The sequence below is a fragment of the Lissotriton helveticus genome, chromosome 6, assembly GCF_964261635.1.
Source record: "Lissotriton helveticus chromosome 6, aLisHel1.1, whole genome shotgun sequence".
NCBI lineage: Eukaryota > Metazoa > Chordata > Amphibia > Caudata > Salamandridae > Lissotriton > Lissotriton helveticus.
In genome coordinates, this window is record NC_136067.1 from 1245190419 (window position 1) to 1245216387 (window position 25969).

The window sequence follows — 25969 nt, forward strand, 5'->3', positions numbered from 1 at the left end:
ACTTCCCTATAGATCCTTTATTAGTGTGGGTGCCATTCCATAGGGAGATGTTTATTTACAAAAATGTGAGTTTGGGCTCCTGCTGATCATGGGCCTAAACTGACCTAGGAATTTCGAATTCTGGTCTTTCTGCACCATCTGGAGGCATTAGGTTGGTGTAGTCACTATAGTGGGAAAAGAGCTGGGGGACACTGAAAATTCCTCATGCTAACATTCTGTCTCCCCACCCATCAGTCTTGTAGTGCATACAGACTAGTTCACTTAATATAGCTCATTACAGTGCATCTAGTTTCATGTGGGCAAACTCATTTAAAACCTGTTTGTTCTTCTGTGGAAATGTATAGTACTTCAACCTCCTTATCATATCTGGTGGTGTTCACCCTAAATGATATGGGCCATATTTTTACAGTCTCTCATCCTACACGGGAAAAGATGTAATAGGCGAAGAGTGATGTTTTGGACTACTTCTCTATGCACTACAGGCCAATGAGAAACTGGTATCCCTCCTCTGCCAATCTACTGTGTTCCCCGAAGTTTCGGAAAGTGAGGTTTGGAAGAAGCCTTTTGAGGGGAGGGCAGCATAGCTGTGGAATAAGCTTCCATCCCCCCATAAAGCCAGTACAATTATTATGCACTTTAGGAGAGATCTAAAACCCTGACTTTTCTCTATTTATCTAAATCCATATCAGGAAGGGACATGAAAGATGTATCATAAATAGAGGAGGAAAGTATCTTTGTTGCTCACCCAGCAAGGTTTACATAGCATCAGGATACCTATTAGGTGAATTCTGCCCTTTACACATGTTATTAATAATAATAATAACTTCTCTTGGTGACTGCAACCTATCTGATGCACTGGCATGAGGAGTGAGGGAACACAGTTTTCACACCTATTTTTATGACCTTTACTCCTCCATTTTGGTATGCAGTTAGGTAGCACAGTCATCCATGTGAGATTACAGTGTAGGCATGACTTCATCTGCCAGCTCCTTTCTGTTGTGTGTGTTCACTGAGGGTGCTGGGTAGTAAGTGACTTTATACGTCACTTGAAAGGCTGGTGCCCCTGCATGGTTTGGCATTCAGTGGTATTCTAAGGAAAGCAGAAGACAGCTGGGTATAGACAATGCTGAGTGGTTAAAAATAGGCAACTCCATCAACTCAACATACTGCTTTACATTAATCAGCCATTTATAGGATACAAGGGAGGAACATACAAAGGAATCAGGTAACATTTGAAGGAAAAACAGAGCTGGACGACATGGGGCGAATTTATATTTCTGAAATATTGGGTGAATAATCTTTTTACGCTCAGTGATATAAAATGTATAGAAAAATATTAAGTGAATTTTGGACTGGATGGAAATACCATCACAGGGGCATACTGGCAGTTCACTAATCGAATACACTCCAGAAGGAAAGCCCAACATACAAGGTATTGGACCCGGTCCTTTGGGCAGGTTCACCCCGTGACTTTTTGCTTTTTCCTAGCCTGTTTTTGGAACCTGGAATGGTGATTTTAGGCCTCTGCGCACTTTTTCACTGTGGTGCAGTGTAAAGTGCGTGTGCTCTCTGTGAATGGATGGTGAGTGACCTGCCCTCCCATAGGAATGAATGGGGAATATGTATGCCCATGGTAGGTTCCTGATGCATGGGGAGTGCAGGGTCGAGTTTGATATGTGTGAACTCGTGAGAATGAATGCTGCAGAATGGTATATGCGGCATGGCTGTGTCTAGTCTAGAAGCGCCACTTTTAGAAGTTGGCATAATTGTGTAGTGAGTCTGCTGGCACGTGATTGGCTGATGAGCCTGGCCCAGGAGTGCCTGGGCCTGCTGGTGGATGGACTGTCTGTTTTGAGTAGGACGGGGTCTGCAGGGCCCCGGAGGAGAGGGGTCTGAGTCAGCCGTAGATGAAAGGCCCCCATCTGCTGTCAGGGATGGGAGGAAAGAGCGTCTGGTGGAACCAGGCTGTGCCTGTCGGCCCACCCTGCTGGCTCTCCCTTCTGATGGCCCACTGTCACCTCTGACCTGAGGCTGACAGGAGAAGGAAACCAGATACACCCAGGGCTTAGGGGCTCGCTTACACAAAGACTTCAAAAGACTTCAAAGCCTTTTCTGTGGATAAGAAGGGGCTGTGTTCCCTTCCAAGTTGTTCTTGTTTCTGACTTGAATCTGCCAGGGGCGTGCTGCTGCTTGGGCTCAGGGGAATCCCTGAGTCCTGCCCAGCCCCTGGACTCCTGATGGACTTTCCTGGACTCCTGGGGGACCCCTCTGCCCTGCCTGGGCTGATGGGGGGACTTAGCTTTGCCCCCCTGGGAAGCTCTGGGGCTTTGGCAGCATGGAGGAGCTGCATTTTCCGGTGGATAGCGCTGGAACCGTATTTCTAGCGCCTGGAGGCACTGAGCTTACTCCTGAGCGCCTGGGAGCACTCTGCCTGCTGCTCTAGCGCTAGGAGCGCTGTGGATTGTGCTCTAGCGCTAAAGAGCGCTGTATTTCCCCCAAGCGCTGGAGAGCGCTTTCTCTGGACTTTTCTAGCGCTTAGGAGCGCTTTATGGCCGCTGATAGCGCTGGACGCGCTAAGGTTTCCTGCCTGTATGTACTTTAGTAATTACGAGTGCCCACCTCGATTTTCCCGCGGAAGAAAAGCAACCACGAAGGGGCCGCGACCGGATTGGTCGAGACCCGAAGAGAGCCGTGCTCGGATTGGTCCGTCGAGGGGGGCCTGGTCCAGGAGCCGCGCTGTGGTTGGCTGGCTCCTGGAAGCTGAAGAACGTCGGCGGGGAGAGAAAGGAGAAGGCGGGGGAGATGGCGGCCGTTCGCGGGGCTCCTCTCGGCTGAGGGAGCCCCGGGGAGAAGATGGCGGCCGTTGCGGGGCTCCCGTGACTGAGAGGGAGCCCCGAGAGAAGGGGAAAAGCCTGGCTGCCTCGTCGCCGGTCTCCCGTGTGGAGAGGGAGACCGGACTTGCTAGGAGCCGAGAGAGAGGTGCCGGCAGCCGGGAGGACGCCGCAGAGAGCGGCGCGACGATGGAGCCTCCCCGCAGCAGAGCCGGTGAGTGAAGGGCTGCGGGGGAGGAAGCTCCGTGCTGTGCCGGTCGAGGCACCGAGTAAGGGCGGCCCCGAATGGCAATGGGTCGCCCCACCGGGGTTACAGAGCCCGCGAGGGGCTCTTGAGGGCCCGCATTGCTGGATGTTGGTGCCGCTTCGGGGCACAGAGTCAGGGCGGCCCCGGTTTGCAGCGGGTCGCCCCAACGTAGTCTAGAGCCCAGAGAGGCTCCACCGAGGGCCCGTAGTTGTCTCAGAAGTCCCTGTGAGGGGCTTGGGGGCCATGCTTCTGAAGAGCCCTGAGAAGGTTCGGGACCATTCGTTTTAGGTAGGGGGGCACCATTGTCTTCAAGAGCCTGTGTGGCTCCAACGTTGGGCATGAGTAATGCCAGAGCCTGTGTGGCTCCAACGTGGAAATAGGTGTGTGGAGCCTGTGTGGCTCCAGCGTGGCGCAGTTCGCGCCTGAGGGCCAGTGAGGGCCCTGGCGCAGTGTTGATGATTTTCCAGCTGCCCAGCAATTAGTGGGCAGCTGCACCGTTTAGGCGCAAGATGGAGAGGAAGTCCCTGAGAGGGACAGAGAGGGCACAGTGGTGCCAGGCCAGTCACAGCTGCGCAGCACTTAGTGCCAGCTGCAGCGTTTAGGCCCTTGTGAATGTTCCCAGGTGCCCAGCAAGTAGTGGGCACCTGCATCTTTTAGGCCCCTGACATTGAGACTCAGGGCGTTCTAGCCCCAACAAGGCCAGTTGGCCTAGGGACTGCCACAGGTGGTGGCTTATCTAGGTCTTGCGCAATTGTATGGTTATTTGCAACTCTGAATGTGATTTCTTGCATCATGTCTTATTCCTGCACCTCTGAATGTTTTTAGACATCATGTGACTTTTGCGCTACTGTATTGTTATGGTACCTCTGAATGTATTTTTATTTCATCATGTGCTTTATTCTTAACACCGCTGAATGTGTAGGTTTATACATTATGTGTTTCTCTCTACTACTCCTCTGAATGTATATTTATGCATCATGGGTAATGTGTTCTTTCTTAGACCCCTAAATGCTGTGTGATACTTAGGTGGTTGTCCTTTTTAGTACAGGTGGTCCTAGTGAGGTCCTGGTCCCCTGCGTGACAGTCTCCTAAGGGTTTAGGGTTGCGTAGGTGGTACTTACCTGTTCCCAGTAGTTACTGGACGTGATCTATAACTGTTACTTTGTGTTACAGTGAGGTTTATATACTTTTACTCTAATTTCTGACAAGTATTTCTATATCTGCAAAGTGTTGATTCAGACAGTGGCCCATGTGGCCCTGTCTTGTAAATAATCCCTTGTGAATATTGCCGTGCCAGTTGGCACAATGTACATGTGTAATTTCTATCTGATATGTTTTGACAATACAAAAGTTATTTTAATATAACCTTGTGTGAAGTCTCTTTTGTGGTGTGCCGAGTATGTTGTTGCTGTTGTGCGCTGACGCAAATGCTTTACACATCGCCTCCGAGTTTAGCCTAGACTGCTCGTGCCAAGCTACCTAGAGGGTGAGCAGGGGTTATCTTGGCGTGGGACTTTCTTGCCCTGACTAGAATGGTGGTTTCTGCCTGGCTTTGGCATCAGCCTTAGCCTACCAGAAATAGCCGGTTCTAACATTGGTGGGTCAGCGGTGCGGATTTGGACTTGTGTTTGCGCAGTGCCATAGCAACAACTGGCTACATTACAAAACTCTGCATTTTTCAGATAGTCACATGTTTGGGATTATTGTTTTTGATTTTGTTTTTCCTCAAGAGTGTCATTTTCAGATGGTGTTCCTGCGCTTTATGTTTAGTGGCAGATGAGAGAAAATGACAGGGCGGGACGCCAGTAGGGAGGGGAGGTTCCCATAGATTAGGAATCCCTTGCTGGGTCCAGTGTCCAATTCCTGTTCCTGTCCCTGTGTGGGTAGATGGAAGAGAGGGAGGGTGGAGGAGAAATTGCTTGCTCAGGAGGGTGGTTATTCCCTGAGTGTAGTGTGTGTGTCTGGATTCCCCCGTATGGTAGGATCCAGTGGTGGCAGCTTAAATGTGTCCAGTGCGTGAATTCCCATTCCCAGTCCCAGAGTATGGTGCCTGGTGCTCAGTAAGAGGGTGACAGGTTGAGAGTCAGAGGCATTGAGGAACTGTCTCACCAGTCTGGAGGGGGAGTGTGTGGATGAGTGGTGTCCTGAACTGGAGGAGTGCGTGTGAGTTTTTTTAAGGAGCTTGCACGTGAGGTGTACCTCTGGTGGTGTGCAGGAGGTCCTGCGGAGGCATTGGACAAGAAGGTGGATGTCTGGCGGTGTGCTAGATGTCTTACAGAGACATTAGGGAGTGATTCTAAAAGTAGTGGCTTGTGTATCTGATGATCCTGTGTAGGTGAAGAGGGTCATGTGTAGCCCAGCTAGGTCCCATTAGGATGGTAGGGGTGTAGGGGCTCACGTCCTGTCTCAGTGGAGGCGGAGTGAGTGTGGGACGGTGTGTCCCACGTTGGCCCGAAACCCTGTCTCAGGGCCTGGAGGGTTCCCTAAGGGAGCGCCAGGTCAGGGGCCTAGGCTGTACTTATAAGTCATTTGAGGAGGATCTTCCTGTGTCTAGAGGACGGGGAGTGTCTGTAATCAGAACTCCGGCGGTCCTGGTGTTGGTAGTACTGCTCCTAAGTGGAGGGTGCAGAAGTCCTGGTTCGCTGGGCATTTGTCCGTCTAGAGTACTTGACCATTTGTGGGGCCTCTGGAGGTCGTTCCCCGAGGAGGGGGGAGGCCAGGTTCAGGTTCAGCCTGACCTGGAGGGAAGGGCATCTGTAGGCAGTGTCCTGACCGGTAGGTGGCTTCCAGGGGTACCGCTCCCAGGTGGGAGGGTGCAGAACTCTGGAGGGGGGTGCAGAGGGACGGTGTCCTTCCTTCTGACCCCGGTGGGAGGAGAGTGTGTCGCTGCTACGCCACTGGCGTGTGCTCTGTCTAGCCTGAGACATACTGGGCCTGTAATAGTGGAACTGGAAGGGGGTGCAGAAGGACGGTGTACTTCTGACCCCGGTGCAACTTGAGGGTTTAAATCCTAGGTTGGGAGATTAGGAAGCTTCCAGGTCAAGAGGAATCTCTACCCAAGTAGATCAGCTGATGAGACTGAGGGGGCTGCCCTTGCTGTGTGTTCTGGGGCCCACCTGCAGTTTGTTGTTTCCACTAAGGTAGAGGAAAGGGGGCTTTGCTGTGTGCTGTGCCCCCACCTGCTTGAAGAGGGACTGTGCTGTGTGCTTTGTACCTCAGAAGTGGAATAGTTTCCAGGTGGTAGACCAGTGAAGGAGTGAGGTCCTGATCTGGTAGGAGAATTGTGTTCTGGTGAGTGCTTCCCTGTGAGGGTTATTCCTTCACCCTGACTAGAAGCAAGGGTCCCTACTTGGTCTAAGGTACTTACCTCTGCCAACTAGAGACCCCCAGTTCTAACCTTGGTGGAGTAGAGAAGGATGGGGCATTCTTGCCGTGACCTCCGGTCAACCGGAGGGTGTGGTCCCTAGGTTGTAGGATCAGTGGTAGTGTAGCTACACTGAAAGAGAGAGTGGAGAATGGCTATTGTGTGCCAGGGGCTACTGCCCCCCCTCTGTGGATTGGTTAGGACCTGTGATATTTGGATGGCCTAGGGCCTGGTCCTGGCTGTGGATGACTAGTGTGTACCCGTGGGGTATCCTAGTTGTGCCAGAGAGCTTTTGTTGAGGGAAATCAATGTGGGTTCAGAGTGGCGAAAAACTGGAAGGTTGCCCTGCCGTGCAGGCCCGTGTCCGTGGTTTTGTCGCCCAAAGCATTGAAGCCCATCAGTGTAGTGATTGGTCTACCCTGCGTTTTGGCTGGAAGGGGGATGTGTTGGACCCGGTCCTTTGGGCAGGTTCACCCCGTGACTTTTTGCTTTTTCCTAGCCTGTTTTTGGAACCTGGATTGGTGATTTTAGGCCTCTGCGCACTTTTTCACTGTGGTACAGTGTAAAGTGCGTGTGCTCTCTGTGAATGGATGGTGAGTGACCTGCCCTCCCATAGGAATTAATGGGGAAAATGTATGCCCATGGTAGGTTCCTGATGCATGGGGAGTGCAGGGTCGAGTTTGATATGTGTGAACTCGTGAGAATGAATGCTGCAGAATGGTATATGCGGCATGGCTGTGTCTAGTCTAGAAGCGCCACTTTTAGAAGTTGGCATAATTGTGTAGTGAGTCTGCTGGCACGTGATAGGCTGATGAGCCTGGCACAGGAGTGCCTGGGCCTGCTGGTGGATGGACTGTCTGTTTTGAGTAGGACGGGGTCTGCAGGGCCCCGGAGGAGGGGGGTCTGAGTCAGCCGTAGATGAAAGGCCCCCATCTGCTGTCAGGGATGGGAGGAGAGAGCGTCTGGTGGAACCAGGCTGTGCCTGTCGGCCCACCCTGCTGGCTCTCCCTTCTGATGGCCCACTGTCACCTCTGACCTGAGGCTGACAGGAGAAGGAAACCAGATACACCCAGGGCTTAGGGGCTCGCTTACACAAAGACTTCAAAAGACTTCAAAGCCTTTTCTGTGGATAAGAAGGGGCTGTGTTCCCTTCCAAGTTGTTCTTGTTTCTGACTTGAATCTGCCAGGGGCGTGCGGCTGCTTGGGCTCAGGGGAATCCCTGAGTCCTGCCCAGCCCCTGGACTCCTGATGGACTTTCCTGGACTCCTGGGGGACCCCTCTGCCCTGCCTGGGCTGATGGGGGGACTTAGCTTTGCCCCCCTGGGAAGCTCTGGGGCTTTGGCAGCATGGAGGAGCTGCATTTTCCGGTGGATAGCGCTGGAACCGTATTTCTAGCGCCTGGAGGCGCTGAGCTTCCTCCTGAGCACCTGGGAGCGCTCTGTCTGCTGCTCTAGCGCTAGGAGCGCTGTGGATTGTGCTCTAGCGCTAAAGAGCGCTGTATTTCCCCCAAGCGCTGGAGAGCGCGTTCTCTGGACTTTTCTAGCGCTTAGGAGCGCTTTATGGCCGCTGATAGCGCTGGACACGCTGAGGTTTCCTGCCCGTATGTACTTTAGTAATTACGAGTGCCCACCTCGATTTTCCCGCGGAAGAAAAGCAACCACGAAGGGGCCGCGACCGGATTGGTCGAGACCCGAAAAGAGCCGTGCTCGGATTGGTCCGTCGAGGGGGGCCTGGTCCAGGAGCCGCGCTGTGGTTGGCTGGCTCCTGGAAGCTGAAGAACGTCGGCGGGGAGAGAAAGTAGAAGGCGGGGGAGATGGCGGCCGTTCGCGGGGCTCCTCTCGGCTGAGGGAGCCCCGGGGAGAAGATGGCGGCCGTTGCGGGGCTCCCGTGACTGAGAGGGAGCCCCGAGAGAAGGGGAAAAGCCTGGCTGCCTCGTCGCCGGTCTCCCGTGTGGAGAGGGAGACCGGACTTGCTAGGAGCCGAGAGAGAGGTGCCGGCAGCCGGGAGGACGCCGCAGAGAGCGGCGCGACGATGGAGCCTCCCCGCAGCAGAGCCGGTGAGTGAAGGGCTGCGGGGGAGGAAGCTCCGTGCGGTGCCGGTTGAGGCACCAAGTAAGGGCGGCCCCGAATGGCAGTGGGTCGCCCCACCGGGGTTACAGAGCCCGCGAGGGGCTCTTGAGGTCCCGCATTGCTGGATGTTGGTGCCGCTTCGGGGCACAGAGTCAGGGGGGCCCCGGTTGGCAGCGGGTCGCCCCAACGTAGTCTAGAGCCCAGAGAGGCTCCACCGAGGGCCCGTAGTTGTCTCAGAAGTCCCTGTGAGGGGCTTGGGGGCCATGCTTGTGAAGAGCCCTGAGAAGGTTCGGGACCATTCGTTTTAGGTAGGGGGGCACCATTGTCTTCAAGAGCCTGTGTGGCTCCAATGTTGGGCACGAGTAATGCCAGAGCCTGTGTGGCTCCAACGTGGAAATAGGTGTGTAGAGCCTGTGTGGCTCCAGCGTGGCGCAGTTTGTGCCTGAGGGCCAGTGAGGGCCCTGGCGCAGTGTTGATGATTTTCCAGCTGCCCAGCAATTAGTGGGCAGCTGCACCGTTTAGGCGCAAGATGGAGAGGGAGTCCCTGAGAGGGACAGAGAGGGCACAGTGGTGCCAGGCCAGTCACAGCTGCGCAGCACTTAGTGCCAGCTGCAGCGTTTAGGCCCTTGTGAGTGTTCCCAGGTGCCCAGCAAGTAGTGGGCACCTGCATCGTTTAGGCCCCTGACATTGAGACTCAGGGTGTTCTAGCCCCAACAAGGCCAGTTGGCCTAGGGACTGCCACAGGTGGTGGCTTATGTAGGTCTTGCGCAATTGTATGGTTATTTGCAACTCTGAATGTGATTTCTTGCATCATGTCTTATTCCTGCACCTCTGAATGTTTTTAGACATCATGTGACTTTTGCGCTACTGTATTGTTATGGTACCTCTGAATGTATTTTTATTTCATCATGTGCTTTATTCTTAACACCGCTGAATGTGTAGGTTTATACATTATGTGTTTCTCTCTACTACTCCTCTGAATGTATATTTATGCATCATGGGTAATGTGTTCTTTCTTAGACCCCTAAATGCTGTGTGATACTTAGGTGGTTGTCCTTTTTAGTACAGGTAGTCCTAGTGAGGTCCTGGTCCCCTGCGTGACAGTCTCCTAAGGGTTTAGGGTTGCGTAGGTGGTACTTACCTGTTCCCAGTAGTTACTGGACGTGATCTATAACTGTTACTTTGTGTTACAGTGAAGTTTATATACTTTTATTCTAATTTCTGACAAGTATTTCTATATCTGCAAAGTGTTGATTCAGACAGTGGCCCATGTGGCCCTGTCTTGTAAATAATCCCTTGTGAATATTGCCGTGCCAGTTGGCACAATGTACATGTGTAATTTCTATCTGATATGTTTTGACAATACAAAAGTTATTTTAATATAACCTTGTGTGAAGTCTCTTTTGTGGTGTGCCGAGTATGTTGTTGCTGTTGTGCGCTGACGCAAATGCTTTACACATCGCCTCCGAGTTTAGCCTAGACTGCTCGTGCCAAGCTACCTAGAGGGTGAGCAGGGGTTATCTTGGCGTGTGACTTCCTTGCCCTGATTAGAATGGTGGTTTCTGCCTGGCTTTGGCATCAGCCTTAGCCTACCAGAAATAGCCGGTTCTAACACAAGGGATGAGGTTTAGTCTAAAACATACTAATACATAGCTGTGATGGTTCTTGATCACAGCAACCAAGTATGAATTTGGACCCTTAGGATCTGAAGGCAGTCTCAAGTGTAATGCTACCATTGTTTTATTTCAGTTAGATACATATCTCTTGTTTTCCATGAAGATTTGAAAGCGAGATTTAACTTCAGCTTTAGGGAATTTCTGGGACTTGGGGTTCATTATGCACTGCTTCTATGCCCAAACTTACTAATGTTTCTGTTACATATTTGAGCCAAGGGCCTTGTGTGCCTGTTCACAATCGAGGCAATCCTTAATGATGTTTTGGGTTAGGCCCACCGTGTCCCTTTGCCAGATTGAGAGCCAAAGTAAGACTGGCGAAAGTGATATGACATCTATTATATATGATACATTCAATTTGTGATGCATTGTACAGCTTGAACAACTATGAGGTAGAGATAATAGTTTTTTAAATAAACTCTTCTAGCCGTTGTAGTTGATTAGCATTCAATAGCCCCCAAATTCCAGCTCCATATGTTGCGGAGGAAATGGCCTTAGCAGAATAAATCTTTTTAATTGTCTCTAATGGCTTACTGCCCAGTGTTTTCATAAAGGACAACATAGCCACAATGCACTTCTCTAGGGCATTGCATCAGTTTGATATCATATTTGCCCATGTTCCCCTGTTGTCAAAAAGTACACCCAAGTATAAAAAGGACTTAGTAATCTCCACTTTCCGTCCCACGTCATAAAATGAGGGTTCTTTTTTGGTTGCTTACCCACGATCAAAATAAAGTTTTTTGACTCATTCGCCTTTCGATGCAAGGAGGCCATATAAGATACATAGTTATTGATCCATTTTTGAAGCGCTCTAACAGTCCTTGCAATCAAGACGTCGTCGTCAGCATAAAGTAAAATCAAAATCCGTTTATCATATATCATGGGGACATCCGCTGCGGTTTAGTCAATTGCTGCTTCAATGCCATTAGTATTAAGGGAAAACAGGAAGGGGGCTAGCACACACCCCTGCCTGACACCCCTAAGAATAGGGAATGATATAGTGCATTCACCCTGGCTACCAAATCTAACAGATGCTGTACATTCAGAATATAGTTGACGAATAAAGAATATTATATTATCATCAACCCCCATATCTTTCAAAATGATCCACAGTGTACTATGTAAATCAGAGTCAAAGGCTGCAAAAAGGTCCATAAACTCCATATGAATGGTTCCTTCTTTGATTTGGGTTTATTTTGTTGCAATTAAATTCAGATTTAGACACTGACCTAAAGTGCCCATCCCTTTCTTAAAACCATACTGCACCCGTATTAAAAAATCGCCCATTCTTCTAATCTGTTTAAGAGCAGACGTCCCATTCATTTTAGAGTTCTTTTTAAAAGTGAAATGGGTCTATAGTTCTTAGGCAGAAACTTGTCCCCTTTTATATAAATTGGCACAATGGTTGCTGTTTTCTATGATGCTGGGGGGCCCGCTATAGCAATTGCGTTAAACGCATGTTTTAAAAGTGGGACCCAGAGATCTGGGCTATCAAAAAAGAGGTTGACTGCGGCCCCGTCCGGGCCTGAGGCTTTAGAGTCACTGCACTGCTTAAGACCACATTTCACTTCTGTCATAGAGAAAACTATGGAGGTACATACACCCATATTTAAAGCAACTTCGTTTAACCTTTCCACGTTTGAGGGTATGCCAAAAATACCTGAATAGTGGTCCACCCAATCGCCTTCTGCCACATGGACCTCTAAGGAATGACCTGCCTCTTGGTTCAAAGAGGGAGAGTTAACTACGGCCCAAAATGTCTTAGAATCTTTTAACAATGCTGCATAATGCAGATTGGCCCAGGCCTCCTCTTTTAATGTTTTCAACCCGAGTCGTCTACAATCCTTATAAAGGACATGGGCATAAACGAGCACTTCTTTATCTCTTGGTCTCCCTTTCAATACTTAATGTAAATTACCAAGAGCTTTAGTACAGGCTGCATCAAACCAGGATGGGACCATAGATTGCGGTTTCTCATTACGTGAACGTAAGTTACTTTCCACTGCCTACAACATTGAAACAAAAGCCTCTACAGTAATCAAGGGGTCAATATTCGGATCAAGGCAGATTTTGAGTTCCTGCTGGGTGCAGCCAATTATGTTAGGGACAAAAACATCCTTATCTATCTTTGCCCATTTAAATACAGTTCCGTTTCTCCTAGCTATTGTTGGCAATTGCATTCTTTTTTAAGACTGGCTGAAAGAGTTATTCCAAAGAATCTGGAAAGAGAGTGCAGCGTGATCAATAAAGTTTAAATGTAGTACTTCTATGTGGTTAAATAAAGGCTTTAAGATAAATGCCGCCAACAGATTATCTAACGTAGAACAATATATGGTATCACCAAAGATTTTTTCCAGAGTACCCAAGGACTCATCAATAGGGTTAAAAATTACCAAATTTCACACAATCAGAAGCCTATTTAATTCTTCCCCACACGGTGTAAATAGGTACATGTCTGTGCCCAGTAAAGGCAAACTTTTATTTTATTGTGAATCAAGGACTGTGTTATTTCGCCAAGAAGAAAAAAATATTTATGCCTAGAACATTTTAAGTAACAGAGGAGCACAATAGTTCCCGGTTATTAAGACCGTCCAGCATTGTGGCTACACCGGTTGTTGTGAAAGATAAGGATGAAATACACCTGTTTATGATTTTGCTTAAAAATAATAAAGAAAGATAAGCAAAAAATGCACAAAATAGGAAATACAACCGAATGAGAGATGAACAACTTATATTAAATTGTGCTGTTCGCTGTACCATTGCTCACTGCACAGCTCATATGGCTATTCTCTTAAATACAAAAAATGAGCAATAGTTTGGGAACCTCTACTGCAACTCCATTACTTGTTGTTGTAAGTTGTGCAGCAGTGGGTGTGGTTGTGCAGTTAGCTCGCTGACCACTATTTACTCAATTTTACCTCATCTCTGTTTAGCTTGGCAGCATATAAATTACACTAAAAATACCTTTCTCTCAACCTCCTTACCCTTGGCCTTCACTCATACTCGTGACCTAAAGGTTTCCTGAAAACCTAAACTAACCCTAAAGCCATTACATAAATTTTCTTTTCCTTGCCATAACACCAATCCTCTCCTTTACCATTATCCCTACGATAATTCTGAACCTTATCACTACCCTAGCTCTACCTCAAAACCTATCCATTACCCAGACCTTAATACTAAACCTAAGATGTGTTTTACCTCTACAAAAACCCTAAAATTAAATCAGTCCTTTGCTGTTGTATTGAATCCTTCCTTAATTCTAAACATAGACCTATTATACCTCCATTTAACTCTTACCCTTACCCTAATCCACTGATAACCCTTACCTTCACTTTTACATTAAACCCAAATCTGTCCTTTATCTTTACTTACCTTGATTCATTTTAGTCGAGGTAAGAGTAAGGTTGAGGTAACAAACGGGTCACTGAAATTATACAGCAGTTCAGTAAATTATGTGTCAAGAAAGGGCAAATTATATAGGGTAAGGTGGTACATTTTATGGAAATATTACTCCCTTTTTTGCCATTTTAAGATACATGAACACTGCCTGGGCAAAAGTTACAACTCATCAGTACTAGTTTAACAACTGAATACAAACTTTTAAGTCTAAAATGTGTCCGGCTAACGTTTGCAATGGGTCTGTCCCAGTGCAATCCATATATAGCAATTTTTTCAAGTACCTTTTGATCCTTTTGTACCGGAAACACTTTTTGTTTAACTCTTTAAATTACACTTTGCTACCATACCATTTGGCAACTGTGGTAATTACATCACCATACAGAAAATTATGTAGGCACAAAGTCATGTGACTCCAACAGTTTTGATAGTGGTCTCTAGGTAAAGGTAAGTGATGAAGGTAATGTGGTGAAAGTCCAACAATATAATCAGGGCTTTAAGTGGACCGGGTCTTCCCGGTGCTGAGCACTGGCAGTTTTTAGGTCTCGGCCTGCGTAGGCTGCGCTTGCGCAGTCTCGTTGGTGAGAAATTTTGTTTTTCAGTATGGGGGCTTGAACCCGCCCCTCTTCTCCATTGGGTGGCTTCCTAAACGGAGGCCAGCCATTGGAGGAGAGGGGCGTCACTCCGTTCAAGCCCGGATTCGGGGGGTGTTTTTTAGTTTCTTTCTCTCCTCTTCCCATTGGCTGGAATTTTACATTCCAGCCAATGGGAAGAGGAGAGAAAGAAAAACACGCCCCCGAATCCCAAAATGACGCTGCCTTTCTCCGAGGCATTTCTGCTTGGCCTCAGAAAAAGATGGTTTTGTTCATGGCGTCATCCCCGTCCACAGCCCGGCTGGTGCTGCTGCTCGTCACCTCCTGCTCTCATCTCCCTCAGTTCTCCAGTCGTTCTGGCTGCCACCTTCTCCTGTTTCTCCTGAACTCGTGCTTTTCGTCCCCCCGTCTGATCTTGTGGTCGGGTCTCCTCCCTCCGTATTTCAGCCTGCCGAAGCCGCCTGCCCTCCAGTCCTCGCTTCGGTTGCTCTGCTTCCCCTGCAAGCCGCTTCCTCAGTGCGGCTGTCTCCACCTCCCGTGGCCTCGGCCCAGCTGGTGCTGCTGCTCGTCCCCTCCCCCTGCTCTGGGCAATCCTCAATAAGTTACAAACATTGAATTGCGTTAATGCTATTCATTTCTCTTTGACCTTGGTGTTACTGAACCACCATGAAGTCTTTCTTGGCAAGTGCCGTTTTTACCAATGAAGTAATAGGGGTTAGCGCTCTAGCTCTTGCTGCATTTCAGCATACGAGCGGGCCGGCCCACCCGTTATAAGCACTTCCGGGCAAAGCTTTCACTCGTCCGCTACCTGGAACCGAGTGATTTGTCGTGGGGGCTGCGTGGTGTCCTCTTAAACTAAGGTAAGATCACACGCAGTTCTCTCCAGAAAGATATTCCCAATGTCGCAAATGGTGTTAGGGTCAGGTGATCTTTACTAATGTGGGTCACTTTTATTTTCAGACTGGATTTTTTGGAGTACTCCTGTGTCCGGCTGCTGCTCTGGTCTCCTCCCCCTGTCCTCTCCGGCTGGCGCAGTTCGCTCTCCTGGTACTGCCGATCGCTCACTCCCTCCCTTTCCCCAGGCTGCGGCTGCCTCCTCCTCCTCTCCCCTCCCTCTCTGTCTGCCTCACTGCTTCATTTAACCTATCCAGCCATTGTGTCTTTCTCTTGGATCAAAAACGGCCCGCCGTCTACTCTCACGCATGTTCACCCCCCCGACCCCAGCGTGCAGAGGAGCTATGTGGGTTTTGTGGCCTTTTGTCGACCGAGGCCGCGGTAATGGCATACCACTTCTTCGCGGGGCTAGGGGGGACCCAGGTTTTTTAGCCCGAATGGCCCACTGCGGCAGAAGCACAACACCGGCCCCGAGACGCGCTTTAAGGGCAAACACGGGGGTGGGGGGTAGGAACGGCCAGATACCCCCCACCCCCTTTTTCTTATATGCAGGGGATAGCTCAGGGGGAGGCAGTCATGAGGTCAAGGAGGCCCCTCCCCCCGAATATACGGTAATGGAGCATTATAACATGGAACGCCGTCTCCACTGACATATCGCGTGGATTTTAGTGATTCTCTGCCCTGCAATCGTCCCGGTCGTGGCTGCGCAACACCACATACGAGGCTACTGGTATCCCACTGCAGCTCGCCACAGCCCTCCTAGGGCTTGTTCACTTAATGGGGGCGGTGACCGCCGCGTCTCCGTTTCGGGTTAGGCGAGCGAGTAGGTAGGAGTATGAAATCCCCCGCCACCCCCTCCATCCGCGCCAGTTGGGATCTGCTTTGGGTGGCTGCCCCGCATTTGCCCTGTCGGCGCGCCTCGTGAGATGACGAAGTGCAGGTCATAAACACGTAAACTGCATTTGTATCAGTCCTATAGTGTGCCACCGACCGGTGTTCATTGGACATATGTGTTATTGCGTCCAGACGCAGCAACTGATACCTAAAACCGAGCCGGCGCTGAGTCTCTCCTGGTCGCGGCCCGCAGCTTGGATAACGCAGGTAAGCTCTCCCTCCACCCCATGACGCCTTGTTGAGTGCTTGCTTTCCTGCCCCCAGTTCCCTCGTTGTGCTCGCTTTCCTGCCCCCTGTTCCCTCGTTGTGCTTGCTTTTCTGTTCCCTTGTTGTGCTTGCTTTCCTGCCCCCTGTTCCCTCGTTGTGCTTGCTTTCCTGCCCCCTGTTCCCTCGTTGTGCTTGCTTTTCTGCCCCCTGTTCCCTCGTTGTGCTTGCTTTCCTGCCCCCTGTTTCCTCGTTGTGCTTGCTTTCCTGCCCCCTGTTCCCTCGTTGTGTTTGCTTTTCTGCCCCCTGTTCCCTCGTTGTGCTTGCTTTTCTGGCCTCTGTTCCCTCGTTGTGATAGTTTTTTCTGGCTTCTGTTCCCTCGTTGTGAGCGTTTTTTCTGGCCTCGTTCCCTCGTAGTGAGCGTTTTTTCTGGCCTCTGTTCCCTGTGTGTGGCTCTGTGTGTGTGTGTGTGTGTGTGTGGCTCTGTGTGTGTGTGTGTGTGTGTGTCTCTGTGTGTGTGTGTGTGTGTGTGGCTCTGTGTGTGTGTGTGGCTCTCTGTGTGTGTGTGGCTCTGTGTGTGTGTGTGGCTGCGTGTGTGGGGGTGTGTGTGTGTGTGTGTGTGTGGCTCTCTGTGTGTGTGGCTTTATGTGTGTGTGTGTGTGTCTCTCTCTCTGTGTGTGGCTCTGTCTGTTTGTGTGTGTGGCTATGTCTGTCTGTGTGTGTGGCTCTGTCCGTCTGTGGCTATGTTTCTCAGTGTGTGTGGCTCTGTCCATCTGTGTGCGTGGCTCTGTCTGTCTGTGTGGCTCTGTCTGTCTGTGTGTGTGGCTCTGTCTGTCTGTCTGTGTGGCTCTGTCTGTCTGTGTGTGTGTGGCTCTGTCTCTGTGTGTGTGTGGCTCTGTCTGTGTGTGTGTGGCTCTGTGTGTGTGTGTGGCTCTGTTTGTGTGTGTGTGTGTGTGTGGCTCTGTCTGCGTGAGTGTGTGGCTCTGTCTGTGTGTGTGTGTGGCTCTGGCTCTTTGTATGTGGCTCTGGCTCTGTGTGTGTGTGTGGCTCTGACTCTCTGTGTGTGGCTCTGTGTGTGTGGGTAGCTTTTTTTGTAGGTGGCTCTATGTGTGGGTGGCTCTGTCTGTGTGAGGGTGGCTCTGTGTGTGTGTAGGTGGCTCTGTGTGGGTGGCTCTGTGTGTGGATGGCTCTGTGTGAATGACTTTGTGTGGGTGGATCTGTGTGGGTGGCTCTGTATGTGTGTGTGGGTGGCTTTGTGTGTGTGTGGCCCTGTGTGGGTGCAAATGCAATAGGTCTCGCATTTGCGAGCGATTAAGCTATTGGCATTGTAAATGAAAATGCCATTTATTTATGTTTTAAAAACCAAAACATAAATAAAAATAATGTCATGAGCAATGCCAATAGCTCTAACTTTAACAATGCCAAGACCATTGCATTGTAAATGCTTGTTTAACTGGGGCCTCGAAACTGGTCTCTGTGGGGCTCTGTTTTGTGTCCTGGCACAGGTGGTCCCTTATTTCCAGACTGCTGTGACAGAAGGCACATCGATTAAGGGACCAGCTGCAGATTCGCTCAGTTAACCTGCTAGGAGGTTCTAATGCCAGTGCTGGTGAGATAGCTTATCATTCTTCTGAGGTAGACATAATGGCATCAGTTGGCACATGATAATTATATAGGACTTTTCCAAAGTGTCTTCCTGCTTCCACAATGCGAAAAACATCCTGCAAGTATAAATGTATTTTCTGTTAATCAATTAATGATGTTTGTGAGACATTAGCAATTTTGGTTAAGTACACAAGTGTGCTCCTCAGCCCAACATCTTCCGATGTGTTTATTTTTTCAGTTAAACTTAATGTTATATTACTAATTATTTTGCCTACTGGTGCTGGTATTGTTATCATTTATTGTTATCATTATTATTGTTGTTTTGTTGTTGTAATTATAATTATTGTTGTTGTTGTTTGGTTGTTGTTGCTTTATTAAAATAATAATTATATCAATAATAATAAATCAATGATCATATTGAGCATGATGTCAATAACTTACCAACAATAACAACGGAATGTTACATTAGCTTGTTTATTTTTGTGATTATTTTTTATGTTACAAATTATGCGCTAATATATTCAGGCTACACTCGTGCGTGTATATGTGGCTTTTGTTATATAGTTAGCCTTCATCTAATTTAGCTGTGCACTGTACCCTGACGCCCGGCTCCCGCCCTTCCGCTGCACTCCAGTACCACGCAGAGGAAGTCCAAGGAGTCAGCCAGGATGATAAAAGATTGCCAATGTCTCGCTCCGAAGTGGAGTGACTAAACAGACTCGTGTCCCCGCCTCTCGCCCAGTCCGCTAACGTCACCCTCTGTTTGTCTTTGCGCCAGCTCGTGGACACAATCGCTTCAGAGATTGGAGAATTTCGGCAAGAGATGGTGCACGCGGACCGCACCATAGAGCGCGCACCTGCCTCCTCGGGGGACCAGGGGTAAGTTGAGTCTCTGCAACGTGTTGTTTTTCAGCCTTTAGTGAAGCTGTGGCGGTGTTTATGCTGAGTGTTAAGGAAGTGATTCTTATCTCACTGGGCGCCGCGGTTCAGAGCAAACAGGCTGAGCTCAGTCGTGAAAGGTGAGTTCCCTTGCAGGCCGTGGGCGTGTCTGCTGGCACGGCCCGTCCGGTGGAACGCTGGTTGTTTTCTGTTTTCTGCTTTCGTCACCGTTCCGAGCCACAGGTTCCCAGGTTGGCAAAAAAGTCCTCTGAGAATCGTTTCTGTGGAAACGGAAGGGGAGAACCCGCGTTTGAATCCTCAGTTGCGACTTCTTGTTTCCGTTAACTTGATCTTTAGTGGTCCCAGCGTTCCATAACACATTACATTCTTTGAGTCGATGAAGATTAAATGGATGTTCGTTTCATAGTACAGGTTCGTAGGAGAAATGAGTCAGATCATGGAGGTACTCGTTGGCTAAAATGGTCTGCAGTTGAACCATAGAATCCACTGTAAAGAAAACGATGCAGATGGGCAAGCTATAATGTATACAATTAATATTCTTTATTATTCAATTAATTAATTACTTAATTAATTAATTAATTAAATAAATAAACACAAATAAATAAGTTCAGGGGCCCAGGTTTTCCCCTGGTGCTTCTGAATAACCGGGTTGCCAAATGCCATGGATTGCTAGCCAGGTTCCATCTTTCTTCTACCACACTATGCTTCCTCTCATTATTCCCCTCTTGCGTCTCCTTTTTCATCCCTGCTTTCTTCTCTTGTCACTGTTTCACTATTTGCTACACCTCCTTTCTCCAATTTCTCTCCTGATGTGAGTCAGTCTATCATGAAAAAGAAGCCCCACTCCCAACAAATGAATGCCAGTTCCTACCACCAGCAACCTACAAGCCCTGTTGGACCAAGAGAGGTTTACAGGTTTATGTAGGGTCAATTGGCAGAGCAGTTCGTTGAAGTACCAGGGGCCCATGTGTGAAAAGAATAGGGCTGGTTTATTTGATCATCAGGTGAAATGTTTTACACATAATTAAACCCTATTCCGAGTACTAAGTGATCCCTCACTCGATTTTAATTCTGTTGTTAAATTTTATGTTGGACCATGTTGGTTGAACGTGCACTTCAACCCCATACCCAACATTGGGAAGATGATAGCTAATAACATGCTGCCTGTGTGTAACCAATCAATAGATCAATGACAACAGTATACCTTTATTTCTTTAATGAGAATGCAGTAAGTATTGTAGGACGCTCAGGCAGCAGACGCAATATCGAAAAGTACTTGTGAGGAAAATTACTATTTCTATGTAATTTTAGGGCTTTTTTGTGAAATTTAAATGTAAAGAAATATATGATTTAGATGCAGTGAACAGGTATAATTTTTTATTTTAATTAATTTAGTGGTTAGGAAAGTGATTTAATTAAAAAAGATGTTCCCTTTGTCCTTTCGTAAATTGTAAAAACTTAAAATAAGCATAATGCCATGAAAGATAAGTAAATCAATTGCGGTGTCTATTCGTTGGCTCAACAGTGTGAAAGGGAACTTTCCAAGTGAATGCAATAGGTCTGATTTACACAATTTATGTGCACAGAAAAGACATTTGTGAATCTTAATCCCATGTGCAAAAGAAATTGTAGAAGTGTGGATAGTGCATGTTAGTGCAAAATCTTAAGCGCCCTTTGCGATTCTCACATTTCTGAATTTTCCATTTTAGTTAAGTTTGAGTTGGTAAAGTGGAAGTGTTGCAAGGGATCCCATGCAAAATACAAAGTAGTACATACAGGTCTGGTTATTCAGCAAAGTATGGATGGCCAGTTCCACCATAGACATTCTTAGAAAGTCTCTGCTAAAACGGTTGGATAAACTTTGTTTCGAGTGAGTACAGGGGAGGGGACATCCCTAAATGTGTTGTTTGGGGGGCAGGAAGAGGTTTAATCACATGGAAAATATTTCCCTTGCAGAGAAAGCCAGCTATACATATTTTCTCCTGACCTGAATTTTCCATCCTGTGAAAATCCCCATGAATAAATACTGGCTACGACTGTCGTGAATTTCCTAGACACTTCCTGTGATTGTCAGTGAATCTCCCAAAGCTGGAAATCTACTCCAGTTGAGGGGGGAAGATGTAGTTTCTACAAGAGTGGATTTCTGACTTTTCATAGCATGGCTTTGTGTAACAGGTATGATGTTATTTTTAACTTTGAGTATCCCACACATGTTGCGCCACTTTTTAGGGTCTGATGCTTTCAACCTGAAATCGATTCTTAGATAGACATATACATAAATAATATATATTATACATACGTTAGTGTCTAATGTATAATATTGCTCTGCAGTGATGGTTAATTTGGGAACGAGTTGCTTGCACGTGAGATTGAGCTGCAGAAGAGAATTTTAAAAGTTATTTGGCATGTTCTGAGTAAAATTGGGACACACTTTATTACCGGAAGTGGATCCATGTGGGCTTTATTTCCGCAGAGTGCAACATTGTATATGTTTTACACTAACTATGTTACTTTGGGACACAAAGAAAGTGTTAATAAAATTCAGTCACAGCGCCAAGACATTATCAATAAATGGTAGTTGGAATAGAAGTTGGTGCATGTGTAGTTTAATTTCTTAAGAAACAACTGAAGAATCCCATTTGTATCAATAACCTCTGCTATTAAATTGACAATCTGATTAGATAATAATCCCACAACATATGCCCCTTCATTTGCCTTTAATCTAATAATGTGATACATAATTTCATTTTCAACTGCCAACAAGGATTTGATGCTGTACCAAACTCCGAAGTTCAGTTCAGTTCATAAAATATGTTTATTTAGACTATGGTCCATTAAACATAAAACCTTAAAATACCAGACATAGACAATTAAAGATACTTGACCAATCATTAAAAATTAGTCCGTGTTTTCCATAATTGACAATAAAAAGCCACCTACTGCACAAACTGAATTTACGAACTCCACATGAAAAAATGTGAAACTTCCTGATGATTATACACACCATATTTCCTTAAAACTGCTTTTAAAAACGCTGTTTAAAACACGTTGCTCTATCATAAAAAGTAAGCAATCCAATAAAAGATGCAAAGTGGTGCATTTCATCTGCAGCCCATTTTTCCAAATGCCACCATTTCCACTTAACCACTTAGCCTTCTCTAAACAAGAGTAAAATGGGTTCTGCCCAATTCGAAATGTAAGAATGTATTACCTCCTTATAGAATTTATTAATGATTATAAATATGAGAATATAATCAAATTTTGCCAACAATCCCACAGAGTAGTGTTAGACTTCTTCATAAGAATTTATCTGAAACCCCCTTTTTCCATTCTTAAATGTATTTAGTTTTCAAAACATTAACTTGATCTGGGAAAATGGGAGAGCCCTTTCATTAATGCTCCTTTACTGCTGACAAACACTGCCATAGGCTCACAGCCAATGTTTCTCAAAACTCATCTCTACAAGATGGGTGTACCTTATCATCGCCAGATTCTAATAATCTACTCTAGAATCTCAGGATGGCCCTCTAGAGGGAGAGCACCAAGATATTAGCCCTGTCTCCAGCCTCAGCATCTCTCTGGCTTCTTATAGCACTGAGGCCGCATTGTTGTAAGTCACTGACACCATAAGGATGTCACTGGACAAGGGGGCCCGGCAATGTTAGTTCTCCTCAATCAATCTGTCAGCATCCTTTGACACCTCTTTCATCGTATCCTTCTGGATAGGCTTTGAGAGATTGGTGTCAGTGGCATGGCTCTTAAATGGATTCAAAGCTACTTGGCCGACAGAACACAGTGTGTTCAGTTGGATTCCTTTGTGTCACAAACCACCCGGGTGGATAAGAGAGTCCCTGAAGGATCTATCTTAAGTCCTACCTTGTTAAATGTATATGTAGCCCCTCTGGCCTCAATTATTGGAAGTTGTGGGTTTGAGACCATATCGTTTGCAGACCACACGCAGGTGACAGTTCCTATAGAAGATGACCCTGTAGCGACTAAACTAAAGTTAAAAAACTGTATGTCTAAGATAGCTAAATGGATGAGGAAGAATTTCCTTCAGCTTAATTCCAGCAAAACAGAGATACTGCTGTTTGGTGAAGCTGAGGAATTGTGGACCCCAGATTGATGGCCATTAGAACTAGGAGAGGCGCCCTGAAAAAAGTTATAGGCCAAGAATCTAGGCATTAGAATCGATAATCAACTGTCTATGGAGGAACAGGTAAATACGTTGTCCGGCATCTGCTTTGGAATATGCGTATGCTTAGAAAGATCTTCCCCTGGATCCCTTTTACGGCCAAGAAAAACCCTTATTTAGTCGCTCTTGGTTAGCCGACTGGATTATGGCAACTCTTTGCTGGTTGGAATATGGGAAGACCTATTATCAAAACTGCAGGTGGTTCAAAACACAGCAGTCTACCTTGCCCTCAATAAACCAGTGCGCACCCCTTCTTTACCTCTCCTATGTCAATTACATGCTTCCTATCAGGAAACAAGTTATCTTCAAGCTTTTATGTATGGTCTTTAAGTCTCTCCATGGGACTGGTCCTGCCTATTTTGAGAAGAAACTTGAACTGTATCGACCCGTGTGTCAGCAGAGATCTAGCAATCGCAATCTGCTTTACACGTGGAAAATCAGGGAGCCCAAAATGGGTGGTCGGGCTTTCTCTCATCTAGCCCCCAGTCACTGGAACAGTCTCCCTGATGAGATCCGTGTCTGCGCCAACCTGTCTCGATTTAAGAATGCTTAAGACATGGCTGTTTTAAGATCATACTGCTCATTGGGTATCCTCTTGGCTGGCACTGAGAGATCCCCCTGGGGATGATTCGTTGCACTTTACAAATGAGTAGATAGATAGGTAGAATAATGCCGAAATGATAGTTGATTTAGGCACGCTCAGCACCCTTTTCAAACACTCACCGTCTATAACTTCCCACTTACACATCCTACTCAAAAATAGGATTTCCGTACCATGTAACTGTTTTTGTATGGATCATTGCTTTAAATGCTGCTAAAGCAACTCGCGCTAAATAAGGTCCCCCAAAACCCTTCTTAAATTTACATCTCCCCATTATTGTAGACAGGGCACTTGCTTTGACCATTTTGCAGTGCATTTCCTCCTTAGGTTAGATTTTAAATACATTTTCAAATATCGGTGCACATCCACCTCATCATTGTCTTACCCATAAACCATTTGGACTCTTTCTTCTTGTGCCCAAATACCAGTATTTTTGTTTTTTCATATTAACTGATAGTTTTTTATTACATGATATATTTTAGGAAGGCATTTAATTTACGCTGGAAGCCAATTTGTGTCATATCCAGGGAACATCAGAGACCATTTAGTCTGTGGATGGTTGTTGTTTTCCATTTCCCAAGTCTACCAATTTCCAGAATTTCTTGTATCTTTTGAGGAGATTGCTTCCAGCATTTTCTTCCAGTTAGCACTGCAGAAAGCATTTTTTTCTTAATTGTTTTTTTTATATTCCTGTTTTTTTCCCTTTAATATGCACCTCCAGGACTCTTCTATGCAACCGCTGGAGATTCCATAGAAGACCTTTTAATTTCTGGCATTCTCAATCAAATCACCTCTTCTGGTTAATAAATATGTTTAATTCATCAGTATTTACTGTTTTATTCTTACTGTGTCTAACTCTTATACAGTTGATAACTTCTGTAATTTTCTCGGAGTACTAATTTATTACCTCCGATTTTTTTTGCATTCATAATTCACCTTTATATTCTAACAGAAATTTGCCAGGGTTTCCAGCTCTCTCTCTCCTCTAATCTAGTGTATAGCCGTCTTGGGAATGTAATATCAGCGAATGCAGCCTTTTCCTTTCCGCTGAGGAACATAAGTTGACAATGTGCCTGCAATGGAAAATGGTCACTGCCATCTACTCATAAGACGCTGAATTTTGCAATTATATGAAAATACTATACTAGGACAAATACATAGTTGATTGGGAATGTCTGTGATCATATACAAAACATTTGGACAGCTAGAACATCACACGGAAAGTGACCATTTAGGCCAATTAATGATACAGTTTTCATCACCTTTCTCCACTTCTTTTTTTTTTTTTGTAACTTTTTTATTATTTGAAACACAAAAACAACAAAACATCAAACAGACAAGCAAGGCAGTACAGCAATAATACAGTCATTAGGTCTGTGCTCATGGAGGACAGGAGATTCATGAATCAGGAGCAAAAAGTCATTGAATGCAGATGAGGGGAGGGAGGCAGAGTTGCATAGGAACAATACGATATACCACAGCCGGAAGGGATATAAGTCAGGGCGATGGGGAAGGACTCTGGATAGCGGTAAGCGGGGGTGTACAAATATCTCCACGGTATGAGTTCCACGGATTCCAAATCTTCCCCCATTTTGTGGGCCTGCCTCTTGCAATATATACTGTTTTCTCTCGAAACATGCACCAGTCCAGACTCTCTTTCCAAGCAGTCACTGTAGGCGGCCTTGGGGATCCCCACAACTGGGCAATATCCCTCTTCGCAACCATGATGGCCAAAGTCACCCACCGAAGCTGCGACACGTCATAGTCATTCGGACCCCATACATTCAATAAACATTGTCGGGCTTCCGGCATCATAACAACACCCGTGACATCACCCATAATCTCATGTATACGTTTCCAGAATCGCACCACCACAGGGCATTCCCATATGATGTGGAGATAGGTGCCAAGGAGACCACACCCACGCCGACACATACCATTAGTAGAGAAGCCCATATGAATTAGACAGGGACCAGTGACATAAATTCTATGGAGGATCTTGAGTTGGACCAGACGGAGACGGGCCGGAATCGCCACCTCCTTGGGAGAGGCGATCGCAGACTGCCAATCCTCATCGTCCAGTTCAATACCATCAGTAATCCAGGCCTCACGGAGGCGATCGAGCAGACCCGATCGGTCATTAATCATTTTCTTGTAGAACAGCGAGATAGTACCATCCGGCACATAGCCATCCAGTATACAATCTTCGAGGGGGGAGGAATCCGGAACAGCACTACCCACTGGCAAAACAGTGTGAATATCAGTCCCTTTGAATTGACATACATACATTAAGGCACAAACCTCAAAAAAAGCATATCAATTGATTTTCATTATATATACTTCTTGTCGTATGCACATACACTACACCACTATTAAATAGACCGTTTGTTTAATTTTGTTAAAGGTCTGTTTTACAGATTTGTAACCAAATCAGAGTTTGAGGAAGGGAGTTTTAAACCTCTTCCTCTTTGTACTGAGGCTAGATTTACCAACCCTCCCAAAG

General features: G+C 46.8%; 1 protein-coding gene across 3 annotated transcripts in view; it reads left to right on the forward strand.

Annotated features, from left to right (window-relative positions):
- The window catches only part of RIN2 (Ras and Rab interactor 2), a 1094313-nt gene that overhangs the window by 817522 nt on the left and 250822 nt on the right, over positions 1–25969 (forward strand). The window contains exon 6 of one of the 3 annotated variants that reach the window (XM_078648965.1): positions 18549–18649. The exons of 1 other annotated variant lie outside the window; for it this stretch is intronic. In XM_078648965.1, the coding sequence (XP_078505091.1) occupies positions 18549–18649 (101 nt within the window). Of the gene's footprint in view, positions 1–18548; positions 18650–25969 lie in introns of those variants that run through there. One more of the 3 variants, XM_078648967.1, reaches the window with a different exon arrangement.